This window comes from Ursus arctos, unplaced genomic scaffold (assembly GCF_023065955.2).
Source record: "Ursus arctos isolate Adak ecotype North America unplaced genomic scaffold, UrsArc2.0 scaffold_14, whole genome shotgun sequence".
In the NCBI taxonomy this organism is placed as follows: Eukaryota; Metazoa; Chordata; class Mammalia; order Carnivora; family Ursidae; genus Ursus; species Ursus arctos.
In genome coordinates, this window is record NW_026622808.1 from 27,300,580 (window position 1) to 27,314,149 (window position 13,570).

At 54.1% G+C, this 13,570-nt stretch overlaps 1 protein-coding gene across 1 annotated transcript in view; it reads right to left on the reverse strand.

Annotated features, from left to right (window-relative positions):
- The window catches only part of CPAMD8 (C3 and PZP like alpha-2-macroglobulin domain containing 8), a 72,798-nt gene that overhangs the window by 43,019 nt on the left and 16,209 nt on the right, over positions 1–13,570 (reverse strand). The window contains 6 exon segments of the mRNA XM_048227178.2: positions 888–1,049; positions 1,428–1,577; positions 2,154–2,326; positions 3,410–3,593; positions 8,256–8,384; positions 11,293–11,463. Coding sequence (XP_048083135.2) covers positions 888–1,049; positions 1,428–1,577; positions 2,154–2,326; positions 3,410–3,593; positions 8,256–8,384; positions 11,293–11,463 — 969 coding nt within the window.

Genomic DNA, 13,570 nt, shown 5'->3' on the forward strand with positions numbered 1-13,570 from the left:
CTTTATCTCTCTCTCAAATTAACAAATGAAATCTTTAAAAAAAAAATACTGGGAGCAACTTGACTGCGGAGAAGCCCCACCCTAGACAGGCCAGCTCTGCTTCTGGAACAAGGAATGTAAAGTCAGAGGCATCGCCTCTTAATTCCAAAAGCTGCCAGGGCCCGGGAGTTCAAGCTGCCCGGTCAACAAATGTGTAACTGAAACGTCATCTGTTCCAATGCAGAAAAAGATACACGTATCAATACACATAGACAGACATAGATGTGTGATGTGTTTTCTAGCTACTGCAGCAAAATGTTAATTGTGGGATCGAGGTGGTGGGTATATACATGTTTGCTAATCTGTTCAACTTTTCTATAAGTCTGAAAATCTTCCATAATAAAAACAGGAGAAAAAAGATGTGTTTTAAATGATTCTCACAGTGGGATGAATAGCACTCACAGATGGGCCGTGCAGTCAAGTGGGGACCACCAGCGTGCTCATGTGGGCTCCCGGCATGATCTAGAAGGATGCTTGCGCCTACTGCACCCTGGGACCCCTGGCCCCCGTAGCCAGGAAGGAGGAGGACGGATGTGAGCTACAAATGTCAGGGTGGGTGGCTGCCTTCCCAGGGTGAAATTTTCCTTCCTGCAAAGCACCCTTGACGTCTTTGCTCCGTTCCAAGTTCAAGTTATCAGTCGACACTCATAACGTGCTGCACCTTGTCTGCCTTGCATATTGGGGGGGTCTGCTTACGAGCTCTCATTGGGGAGAATCAAAAATTAGTTCTCCCCCAACCAAAGTTTGGAAACTCCCCCCCCCCACCGTCTCTGTATCCCCCAGATCGTCTGTTTCAAAGTGAGAGGCGCTAGGAAGGGGGCAGTGGGTCTAAGACCATCTGTCCTTACAGCGAAGGCAGACCCGGAGTCCTTGGTGATGCCCCAGGGCCACGGGAAGACGGAGGAGCGCCGGCGTCTTCGGGCCGCCAGTCCGGCCCACCAGAAGGACCCATCCTCCCGGGACGCCCCGAAGGCATCAGAAACATCATAATCTTCCAATTCCTGGAAAACCTACAGGCAAAGGGGAACAGGGACCGGTCGACTGGAGGTTTCTTGTCAACCCAAACCAGCTCTCGGGGGTCTGGCATGCTCCTATCTCAACCTCCTTTCACGAAAACACTTGGAGACCATCTTAGGGGATGGGCCTCAGTGTCATCAGCCCCTTCTAAAGATGGGCAGAGGGGTTGCAGAGGTAGGACCCGGACAATGTTATATTGCAAGAGTCTGATGAATCTGACCCCAGGATCTTTCAGCTCACCAAAGCAGCCATCAGGACTGGGTTCACCAGTAAGAGACAGAATCTAGACTCACAGGGGGCCCTTCACTTACTGGAAAGGGAGAGCCCCCCGTGGAGGTGCTGGACCCTGGTGCCCGAGGGCCCCCACGTACCTGGGCCGGAGTCAGCTGGAACCCAGACCTAAGCAGGTAGATGCTCTTATCCACGGCAGTGACACACACACAGCTGCCCCTCGCAGCCCTGACCCGCAGGTCAACCACCTCCCCGGGCTGGGTCTCGTTTGCCGAATAGGTCAGCGAAACCTGGACCCAAATACAGCAAAGAAATCGGGAGCTTGGCCACTTCTCCTGACTGACCCACCCACCCTCTCCACCTGCCAACAAGAGTTGACCCTCGCCAGCTCAGTGGGGACCCTGGCCTTGCTGCCCAGGCAAGGACAAGGGCGGGAGGCAGAGTGACAGGAACAAGGCTGGTGCAACTGGAACATTCTGTGCGGAGGACGGGAGATGAGGGGAGGGGTGAGGAGACAGGCACCAGCTGAGGGCACGTGGCAGTCAAAGGATGCAGGGAGAGGGGGCAGAAGGCTGAGCCCACTGCTGGGGACAGGAGGGGTGTCCCCTAGGTCTGGAACCCAGTGGGGACACAGAACAGCGGACTGCTTTCCCTGGGTGGGATTAATGCAATCCCCCTCTGGGGGACTTTTGGAGGAACTCCAGTAAAAATGCAACTTGTGTTGCAATTATTCCTGAAGGCAGGGTGGCCCTTGCAGTCACCCTCTGGGGGTCCAATGACAGCTGTGTGCAGCCCACCCAGGGACAGACACCCTGGACAGTGCTTGCCTGTCCCCCGGCTCCGCTGGCTGGTTCCCCACGTCCTACCTGGTTTTCAAAGAAGGTCTCAACGGCAAACTGGAGGCTGTCGGCAACCCCTTCTCCATTCTCCCTGACATAGAAGACGAGCAGGCGGCCCAAGGGGACCATGCTGGGGCTCACGGCCAGCTGAAGGGAGGTCACACACACGTTGACCTCGGCTGCTGGGGCAGGAGGGGGCTCTAGGACAAGTCAGAGGTGGCGCAAGGCATGAGAACCCAGCAGCCCACAATGGGACCACCACTGCCCCAGGCTGCCCTGGGGGTGACATGGGGCACCTCAGGGGGAAGGGCTGGCCCTGGGTGAGTGCTCCACGGATACTCACAGCCCCTGTTACTTCACCTAGAAGGGAAGGGAAGCCCAAAAGGATGCGGGGATATGATTCCCAAAGCACCATGCCCGGCCAGCAGTTCTCAGCCAGGACAATGCTGCCCCCCAGGGGACATTTTTGGCTGTCACGACTTGGGAGTGCATCTAGGGCGCATCCCCGGCTGTGCGTCATCCCCAGCCTCCCCCTACAGAGCACAGGGAGAATGATCCAGCCCGAACATTAGTAGCACTCGGGGTGGGAAACTGCCTTCCCACGAGAGGGACCCTATCTTCCAGTCTCTCTATGCATCTAGTTAGCTAGCTAGCTCTGATTCTCATCTACTGGTGACTTTTCCTCTTAGGGACACTGGCAATGTCTGCAGACCTTTTAGATTGTCATACTGGATGGGTTGCTGCCGGCACCAAATGGGTAGGAGGCCAGGGACGCTGTTTCATACCTTGCCCCGCACAGGACGGCCCCACCCCAAATGGCCTGTCTTCAAGTGTCCCCACCGCCCAGTGTGGGGATCCTGCTTGAGGCAGAAGGGCTACGAAGCAGGAAGAGGCTGGGGAAGATCCAGGGGAGGCGGTGGGTCTCGTGAGAAGCACATGGAGTCAAGGAGAGAGAGGAGGGGGGCTCCTAAGTGGGAGGGGGACCTGGGCGGAGTCAGAGAGGCCCGCTGGCAGATGGCAACACGGCATGGTGGGGGCCAGTCTGCCCCTATTCCCCTGCAGACAGGCAGTGAGGACAGCCTGGAGAGGACCTCTCCACCTCCAGCAGCTGGTCACTGCCCGCCTCCTGGCCCCAGCCCCATCTTGCCCAGAACAAGTGCCCTCCGCCCCGAGGCAGGCACCCCTCCGGGCTGAGCCCTGCTTACCCCTCCTTTCTGGGGTGACTCGCCCCAGTCTCGATGGTTCAGAAGACGCAAGGAACTCCTGCCTGTGGCCTGGCTCACCTGTCTCAGAAAGGTGCATTAAACGAATGGGTGTCTCTGGGGCCGCCCGCCTGCTTCTCTGCTGGGTGAGGCGGGCGGGCTGCTGGCCCGAGAGCACGATGTTGCCCCGCGCAGTCACCTCGTAGTACAGGGTGAAGTTGCAGGGACACGTGGACTTCACGGGGAAATGGGCTTCCTCTCCGACCTGGGGGAGACATGCAGCGTGGGGAGCCCCGCCTGGCACCCCACAGCCTGGCACCTACACGACACCCACCTTGGGGCAGATGGCTGCTCTGGGGCCACGGGGAAGCCAGGACCCGGCTGAGGCAGGGGCGAAACCCTCAGAGCCGAGAACTGGGCATCGTGGCAGTGGCCATGTCCCGTGGCAGCCTCAGCCGTGGCTCTGCAAATGGGACTGTGGTCGGATCAAGCGTAATCGGGCTGATTACGACGGGCCGACTGTGCAGTAAAGAAGTGAACTTGGCCCAAAGAGCGGTCTGGCCTTTGTCCCCCAGCCCCCGAGAGGGGATCTCTAAGCCTCTGAAATGTTCTGCCTCATAAGTATCTTGGTTTACCCAAGGCCTCAGGCCACACGAGATACTGACGATATGATTTATGAGGGCTGGGGGGCCTGGGTCACACTCCGTCAGTTTGACCTCTGGAGGGGCTGGGACTGAGGTCAGCTATGCAGGTGGTCAGCCAGGGCTATGGGATGGACCCCCCCTCCCGCCCATAAAAACCCCAGACCCTGAGCATCCCTGGTCACATATCTGGTAAGGGTCTAGTGTCCAGAACACATAAAACTCTCACAACGCAACAGCAAAAAGACAAACAATTTTCTAAAACTTAAAAACAGCAGGGGAAGCTGGGAGGAAGGATTTGCGGGATCTCCCTGTACAGTCCGAGCAGCTCTTCTGAAAATCCAAAATTATTCCAGAATTTAAAATAAAAAAAAAAGGAAGTACGATAACAGATGATAACATATTGAGCAATTTTGTTTAAAGGCCTTAAGTCTGTAACATACTCTGAACCATCACGCAGCACCAAAAATAACAGGAGGGAGGAGAACTGGAAAGTTCTTTCTTTTTTCCAGGGGGATCCCAGCTAATAAACACAGAAGGAATGACAGCATTCAGAACGGCCGTCACGCAGCCCCTATGGCGGTAACGGATTACAGCAGGAACGGTCAGTGATGCCAAAGGCCACGCGGGAAAGGTTGTTGGGGGTCAGGACACTGCGGCACGGGCCTCGGATTGTCACCCGATTATTTGGCAGTCTCACCTACAAGGGGAAAGCGCTGGTAGGCATCAGACCCAACGCAAGGATAAGATCGGCTCCAGCAACAGCGGGGCCTCCTAAGTCTGTGCCTTTCGTCAGCGCGGCCGGAGCGACACGCACGGAGCAATTTTGCCTGATTCTAGTTCAGAATGTGGGATCATCTACAAGACCACAGGCCTGGATTCTTCACGAAAGTCACGGCGATGAAAAGGCAGAGGCAGGGACTGCTGCAGAGCAAGAGCAACTATGGACACAGAAGAGCCAAATGCAGAACGTGAAGTGATTCCGAATTGCACGCATGCGCACGCACACGCACGCACACATGCGCGTTCCCACAGGCACACACAGGTGGTTGCATGCTTACGCGTGTGTGCACGAGATTGTGTAGTCGTGCATGGGTGTTCACACGCAAGATGTAAGTTACATCTGGGGGCCATCTTTGAAAATCGGAATATTGCCTGTGAATTAAACGGTATCTTGAGTTAACATAATTTTCTTAGCTGGGACAGTAGCCTTGAGATCATGCTGAGGAATGCCCTTATTTTTAGGACATGTTATGGTCAAGTATTAAAGAGTGAAGCATCATGATATCTGTAACTTATTTTCCAATGTTGCAGCAAAAAAAAAAAAAATCTGAAGGAATAGATGGATGGCTGGGTGGTTGGATGGGTGGGTAATTGGACAAGTAGGCGGGTTGAGTGGGAGACCGTATGGATAGAGGCAAAATGTTAATTCATAAATCTAGGTAAAAAGCATACGATTATACCGTTTTTTATGATTTTTAAGTTTGTAAATATCCACCTTATAAAAAGACACCTAATCAAAAGTCCCCTTGAGTTTCAGATGTTGGAAAAAAGAAAAGAGCAAAACCTTTCTCCCCTTCACGCATGAATCCCATGACATCACAGCAACCCTAAAAGACTGGCTTGACAGCCCCCGTTTACAGAGCAGCTCCCCGCTGCATGCGCCTGGGAGCTAGAGGAAGGGGAAAGGACCCTGACACAGAGCCCAGGCTGGACCCAGAATGGCCACTCTTGTCTCAAAGGCCTGAGGTTGCACCCAGGGCCCCTTGTGACAGTCGCTGGGGGAGGGGCTGGCTGGAGCCTGCTGACCCGACCCAGGCAGGATGGACATGTCCCTCCAAGAGGAAAGTCTGAGTGGCCCAGCCAAGTCCTTGCCTACTGGGAACTGCGGTGCCGGCGGCTGGGGACACAGGGCTCCTTCCCGCCCCCGTGGGACGGCAGCCAAGGCCAGCATCCCCACAACGCGGGGCTGGTTGAATAGCATTACAACAGGAACGGCGTGTTCAGCCAAGCCAGACACAATCTCATCCGAGTTTCTCATTCTCATAACCCCTGCAGCGGGCCATTAAGCCCCCAAAACGGGCAGCCCCGGCGCCAGGATTCCTCTGAGCTGCCTCCCAGGGGCCCCTGGCAGCCTCGGGTCTGGGCATCGGCTCTCGGAAAGGGAGTGCCAGAGGTTTACGGGGCTGGTGAGGCCTGGCAGCAAGGTCGGGGAGCCCGCCCCCACTCACGGCAGCCAGGCTCTGCCCTTGGGCCTCTCAGCTAAGGGAGCTAACAGGGTGCTCTATCATACATCCATCCTTCTACAGATGAGGGGGTAGGCAAACCACAGTCTGTCCATGCCATACGACGGAAAGGCAAGGCGGAAACTTCGATGCATGATCAGCGATGGAAGTAATGTGAAAAAGCCACGTGCCGTGTGGTTCCAACTACAGCAGTCCCCCTTCTCCGTGGTCTCGGTGACCCGCCATCCAGGGCGGTCTGGAAGCCGATGCTCCTCGTGACATATCATAAGAAGGTCAGGGGCAGCCTGACTCCGCGTCTGAACGCCTGCACCATTCACCTTACTTTAGCCCCTCACGCAGACATTACACCACCTTGTGAGCACAGGACTGTGTATTTTGAGAGAGAGAAACCACAGTCACATGACTCTTATTACAGTATATTATTAGGGTGGTTCTATTTTATTTTGAATTATTGTTGGTAATCTCTTCCTGTGCCTGGTTTGTACGTCAATCTGCGTCATAGGTATGTACGGACAGGGAAGAACGAACAGGTAGGGTTTGGTACTATGCGCGGTTTCCGGCAGCACCGGGGATATAGGGATGTATCCCCCTGGATAAGGGGGGACGACTGTATACGTGGGATGGGAAAACAGCTATTTTGAGTTGCTGCCTGGGCATGTGATGGCCTGACAAGCTGCTCCCAGAGTCTGGGCGTTTATAGGACGACCCGAGCTTAGGATTCCGGCCATAAGTTTACAAGTTCCTGCCTCACTTTTCCCTGCGTGTCTTTTAAAATAACTACTTAGAGGCGCCTGGGTGGCTCCGTCAGTTAAGCGTCTGCCTTCGGCTCAGGTTGTGATCCCAGGGTTCTGGGATCAACCCCCGCATTAGGCTCCCTGATTAGTGGGGAGCCTGCCTCGCCCCCTCCTCATGCGCTTGCTCTGAGAAGTAAACAAATAAAACCTTTAAAAGAAAATAAGCACTTAGCACTGACCCCCAAAATATTAGTGACCTCCTCTTCAACCACCTTATGAGTCACAGGTGCTTGCTGCCCTGCTGTCTGTCTCCTGCTTGCTTGAGACCTGGGACGGAGGACTGCTCTTCCCCCGGGGCACTGGGCACCCGCCCACCCCCCTCCCAGATCTGTAAATAAATGCCATGACGTGACTTCCTTTTGCGCATGTGTATTGAAATTGTGCCTCCAATCCAAACAACCCGTTTTCACTTCTCCCAACACGATGAGACATTCTGGAAAAGGCAGAAGGATCAAAACAGTGAAAAGATTGGTAGTCGCCAGGGGCTAGCGGGGAGGGAAGGAATGAATGAACAGGTGGGGGGAACCCAGAGGATTTTTAGGGCAGCGAAATAATTCTGTACGATAGGCTATACTGCTGGATGCATGCTGTTATATGCTTGTCCAAACCCACGGAATCGGCAATACCAGGAGAGGCCCCTAACGTACCCTGCAGACTTTGTAGTTAATAACGACACGTGGACACTGGCTCGCCAATCGTACCAGGCGTGACACCCTAAGGCAAGCTGCTAATCTTCAGGGACACTGCACGCAGGGGAGAGGAGATCCAGAGGAACTCTCCGCACTTTCTGCTCCGTGTTTACAGCTCCCTATCTCCACACGCATCTCCGAGCATCTTACTTAATTGGGATCTTTGAAGAGACTGGGAAGAAGGATCACGAGACCCAGCTCCGCGGCTGTCTCATCTCTGTACCATGTCTACAAGCGTCAACTGGGGAAACCCGGTGTCTGCGCCCAGCAAGTGCCAGCCTGCAGACGGGGGGAACCTGGGCCAACAGCAGGGGTCCCGCCTAAGGCCTGGGAGCAAACAACAGCACACTGAGGGCCAGGTTTATCACAGCAAACGCCGGGCTACAGCCTAAATGTTCACCATAATTAAAGCACGGGCGTTCATTCCGAGGAATCGCCCCTTGCTGGAGGGACAGGGGCTCCAGCATCAGTACCAGCAGCAACCCTGCTGGGGCATGCGCAGATCCCCCCAAAGGTACGAGCTCACGGCTTCCTAGGCACACACCTGAAAGCCTTACCTGCAGAGGGCGGGAAGGCAGTTGCAGCTGCAGATAGCACTGGCTGGGCGAGTACCAGCTGCTGAGAGACAGGTAGCTGGGCAGGTACTGGGCCCCCACGGGCTTTCCACTGAGTGCCGTCACCTTGGTCTGAAGAAAAGAGGGTACTTGGTCAAGGCCTGGGTGCTTGGTGGAAGAATGGGGTCTTGGCGATGCTTCGGCCTGCCCTGGCCTGCAGCAAGACCCTCTCATGTTCCAGTTTGCCTTTGGGGACCCCCGTCCCCAGTTCTCAGAGACCAGGGTGCAATGTGCCTTAACGCACTGTTCCTCCGCTCCAGGGAGCAAGTGGCCAAGACTGGTCACAGGGTGTTCGGGGGTGGTCACCAAGAGACCGTTCTATCACAGGCGTATTAGGAAGCCCTCCCCAACCCCCTTTCTTTCTTTCTCTCTCTCTTTCTCTCTCTCTCTGGCTTGCCAGTGGCCCTGGTGGCTTCTCAGAGGGGATAACAGGCCTGGGAAGTGACCACGGAGAAGGTGGTCAGGAGAAGGAGCGGCGGTGCGGGAGAGCATCCGCGGGGCTCTGGACCCTGCTGCTCCCTGAGCTCAAGCCCTCCCCCTCCGCGTGCGCCATGCGGGGTGGTTATACTGCTTTTGTTCCCTTGGGGTTGGAGCCTGTTCCCTTCACTTGCTGCTGAAAGACTATAGGGCCACACAAGGGAGAGGCCAGAGGTGCAGATCAAAGACTTCTGTGAGATCAAGAATAAAGAAGTTGGCCCATTTTGTGCCCAGTTTCTGGGAGGTAGCCTCTAAAGCCCTGGGATCTCTGAAGGGATGAGAGTATCTCTGTTATGCACGTTGTGTCCTGGTAACCTGTGCTACCAGGCTGACTCAGGGCAGGGACAAGGGGCTGGGGCTTTGAGATCTGTGCTACCAGCCGGACCTCCGAGGGAGGGAGCTCTGGCTAGAACCAGAGCTGAGGCGCAGAGCCAACGATTCATGCCTATATCACGCCTACCTTATGGACCCCGATGGACACCGGGGCTCGAGTGTGCACCCCTGGCTGACAGTTCTCTGTGGCTACAGTCACATGTCACACGTCACGAGCCGGGAGGGCAGTGTGTCCCAGGGACTCCACAGGGACAGCACGAGAAGCTTCAAATGGGGGACCCTCCCAGCTCTTACCCTCTGCCTTGCTCTCTTTGGTTTTTTTAAGATTTTATTTATTTATTTGTGAGCAGAAGCAGGGGAAGCAGCAGAGGGAGAAGCAGACTCCCCGCTGAGCAGAGCCCAGTATGGGACTCGATCCCAGGACCCTGGGATCGTGACCTGAGCCGAAGGCAGCCGCTTCACTGACTGAGCCACCCAGGCGCCCCTGCCCCGCTCTCTTTGGCTAGTCCTAATTTGCCATGTCACTGTAATAAAATTGTGTTTGCCAAAGATACAAACTTCCAGTTAAAAAGTAAGCCCCGGATGGCACGTCCAGCGTGGTGACCAGTTAACACAACTGTACTGTATATTCGAAAGCTGCTAAGAGTAGATCTCCAAAATTTCTCAGGATAAGAGAAGAAAAACGTGTAACTACGTGTGGTGCCAGCTTTGACCACGCTCACTTGGTGACTGTTTCACGACACGTGCAAATATGGACTCACGTCGTCCACCTGAAAGGAACATACAGCAATGTGTCAATTACCCCTCAGTTAAAAAATAATTAGGGCCGCCGGGGTGGCACCGCCACTTAAGCGTCCGAATTGATTTCAGCTCAGGTCGTGATCTCAGGGTCCTGGGCTCCAGCCCCACGTCGGGCTCTGCACTCAGCGCGGAGTCGGCTTGTCCCTCTCCCTCTGCTCCTCCCCCCAGCTCATGCTCTGTCTCTAAAATAAATAAACACATCTTTAAAAAAATAAAAAATTAAAAATAATTCACATTTACAATTAGTTTTGCTTTTAAAAGAGTAAAAGGCCTTTTCCTAACCATATTTAGTCACAGAAACAGAACATCTTCCTACTAAAGTGACATTTTTGAGAAAATCTCGTTTTTAGACATGTATCTATGAAATAAAAAATTATTCAGCTAATTCTGGTATTTGTAGTCATTTCGAGGCTTTGCTGCTACTTAATTGCTAGGGGACTAATGGAAATGAAGGAATGTCTTTCAATCATTAAGGGAAAAAAGCTGTAACTGTAATAATGGATTTGTAGCCCGGTGAAGGGCTGTAGCCTGGAGACTCTTGAGCCTGCAGTGTGGATGGTTAAAAGTCTTTAAGGACATGCCACCCCACAGAGGCCATTGTCACCCCAAGTGTCCTCAGCTCCCACCTACACATTTACTCTAGGCTGCCCCCCACCCCTTCCCTGCCATCCAGCATCTGTGGGGCCGTCACAGAGACAAGATGAGGGGTGCTGGGACACTCTCTTCTATCACTCCCACTCTTCCCTCCCCTGACAATGGGACCCTATGTCCTGCCCAATCTACCTTCACAGCTCCAGGCTCGGTGGCCTCTCCGTCATCACCTCCTGTCTGCCCACCTGTGGCCCCCTCCCCCAGTACTCTCCCATTATAGTCACTGGAGCAACTGCTGGGTATCCAAAATCAGACCACTCTGTCCCCCAATGCTGCCTACTGGGTAAACCCCAAGCACCCCTGTGAGGTCAGGTGCACCCTTCCAGCTCCCTCTTCTGTATCTTCCTGAAGGGCTCAGCCTGGCTGGGCCTTGCAGGACCCAATTACACAGAGGCCTCTGGGCCTCTGCATGCTGTTCCACCTTCCTGGAAGCAGCCTGGATGACACTCCCTAGGGTCAGGAGTCCACATGATGAGATCCTTTCGGGCCAGCCTCCTTCAGCATGACAGAGCCCGGAGCCCTCACCTCTCCATGACCTCCCATCTTGCCCTGGGTTGGGCTGGTTATCCATCCCCCAAACTCCCCATCAAAGACTGTAAACTCCCTCAGGGCAGCAGTAGGCCACAGGTCCACCAAGGTGGTGCCCAAGCATGGACTGGGAAAGGCACCAAGGCCGTATCTGGTGGCTGAATGACAAGGGTCCAAGCAACTCACCCACCTCCAGCCACACGTGTTGGGCTGACATGGGGATGAAGGGGATTTCAAACCCCACCAGCCCTCCCCGGGACACAGATTCGATGGTGTAGATGTTGTCCTTCGGTGTCAATTCTGCCCTGATCTGGACCGTCACCCCCTCGGCTGGGCTGCCATCCGGGTAGGACAGCTCCACCTGGAAGGAGTCACCAAAGATTCAACACGGTCAGGGCAGCACCACTCCCCAAACTGATCTAATCCCCCATCAGAATCCCAGCCAACTTCTTCACAGAAATTGACAAGCTGATCCTAAAATTCACAAGGAATTGCAAGGACCCCCAAATAACCAAAATAATCATGAAAAAGAGGAACAAAGGAGAACTCACATATCCCAATTTCAAGTCTCACTGAGAAGCTACAATACTCAAGACAATATGGTACTGCCATAGGAGAGACAGGGAGATCGATGATGGGATAGAACTGAGAGTCCAGATGGAAACGCACACATCCGTGGCAAACTGGTTTCAATAAGGGTGCTAAGACCATTCAATGGGGGAAAGAACAGTTTCCTCAACAAATTTCCTCAACGAATGGGACTGGGTGCCTACACGCAAAAGAATGAAGGTGAACCCCTACCTCACACCATCTACAAAAGTTAAAAATGGATCACAGACCTAAAGTTAAGAGCTAAAACTTTGAAACACTTAGACGATGGGGGGCGGAGTGGGGGACCTTCACGACCTTGGACTTGGCAAATAAGTCACAAGGTAGGAGTCACCAGGTGCTGGCCGTTAGCCTGGTGCTGCATGGAGAACTGGACCTCCTGGGCCACGTGGTGTGGAATTAAATGAAGACCACCTGAAAAAGAATGAGCAAAGGCTATTTATTCCGAGCTTGCTGTAGCAAGGGAGTCACAGCCACCATCACTGGTGTTTGGCAGAGGCTCAAATGCAGGTGAAGTGGGAAAGCCTTACAGCGAGAAACAGGGAAGGTGTCAGGTGTGTCCCAGTTGGAGGCTACTGGTCTAGAGAAGCTGTAAGTGGCTAACTGGAAGCAGGTATCCCAGGCAATCGGTTAGGGGAGCACACAGGGACTCAGTATCCAACCAGGGTGTGGATTTATTTCTGCACTCTGAATTCTATCCCAACGGTCCCCATGTTCAAATCACAGTGTAGGAATCACCACGTGTTGGCCATTGGCCTGGTGCCACGCTGAGGTAGGAACAGAACGGGCAATGCTACAAATAGTTCCGTGTGATGCTCAGACCTCATTCAGACAGGTAGAAAAGGCAGTCAGAACAAGGGATTCAGAAGACAGGGATTGTGGGGCGCCTGGGTGGCTCAGTGGGTTAAGCGTCTGCCTTCGGCTCAGGTCATGATCCCAGGACCCTGGGATGGAGCCCCACAACAGGATTCCTGCTCAGTAGGAAGCCTGCTTCTCCCTCTCTCTCTCTGCCCCTCCCCTCCGCAAGTGTGCATGTGTGTGCTCTCTCTCTCTCTCTCTCAAATAAATAAAATCTTTAAAAAAAAGAAGAAAAAGAAGAAGAAGACAGGGATGGTGTGAAAGAAATATGGTCTGTGGGCCCCGAAGGACCCTAGAGTAGTCCCTCGCCTGTGCAGAAATCTTGTGACAGGTGACGGGGGCTTCAGACTACATAATCCCCACTTACAGCTCTGTTTCTTAATGCAGACGGTGGGTAATGTCTCGACCCTACGTGAAATGCTCTCCCATTCATTGATCTGACAGCCCAAGCCCCTTCTTCATGCACATTCCGACCCCACTCCTTGTGCTTTAGCTTCTATACAAGCTGGGACCCTCAAATCCAGGGGCACACAGGTGTGTGTCTGTGCGCAGACAAGTAGGGGCTGGGATCCGGGCACAGAGAGGAAGGAGGTCTCAGAACAGAGGGGGAGTAGCAGGATGCAGCATGAGGACAGGCCACCAGGATCCTATGAGTGACCCACGGAAGGTAAGTGGGGCCAGGGATGTGGGTGGCGGGCAGAGCTGGGGTCAGGGGTGCAGCCAGCTTCCCTCTGGGGTAACACCGGGTGTCACTGGCCTTGCCCCCACAGGACACAAATGCCCAGTTCAGCAATTAAGACAAGGATCTTGGGTTTGTAGTCACCTAAAACCTGACCCTGTCTAAGAATGGCACGGTGGGTGGGTAGGAGGTGGAGGCCTATTCAAAATGCCACGTTCCCCGGGGGCCTGACTCAGTCTGTCTCGGAGCAGGAGATCTGCCTCTGCGGGCATTCCTTTGGATGCTAGTTCCTCCAGAAATAAAGTCAACCGAAATAAGAAAC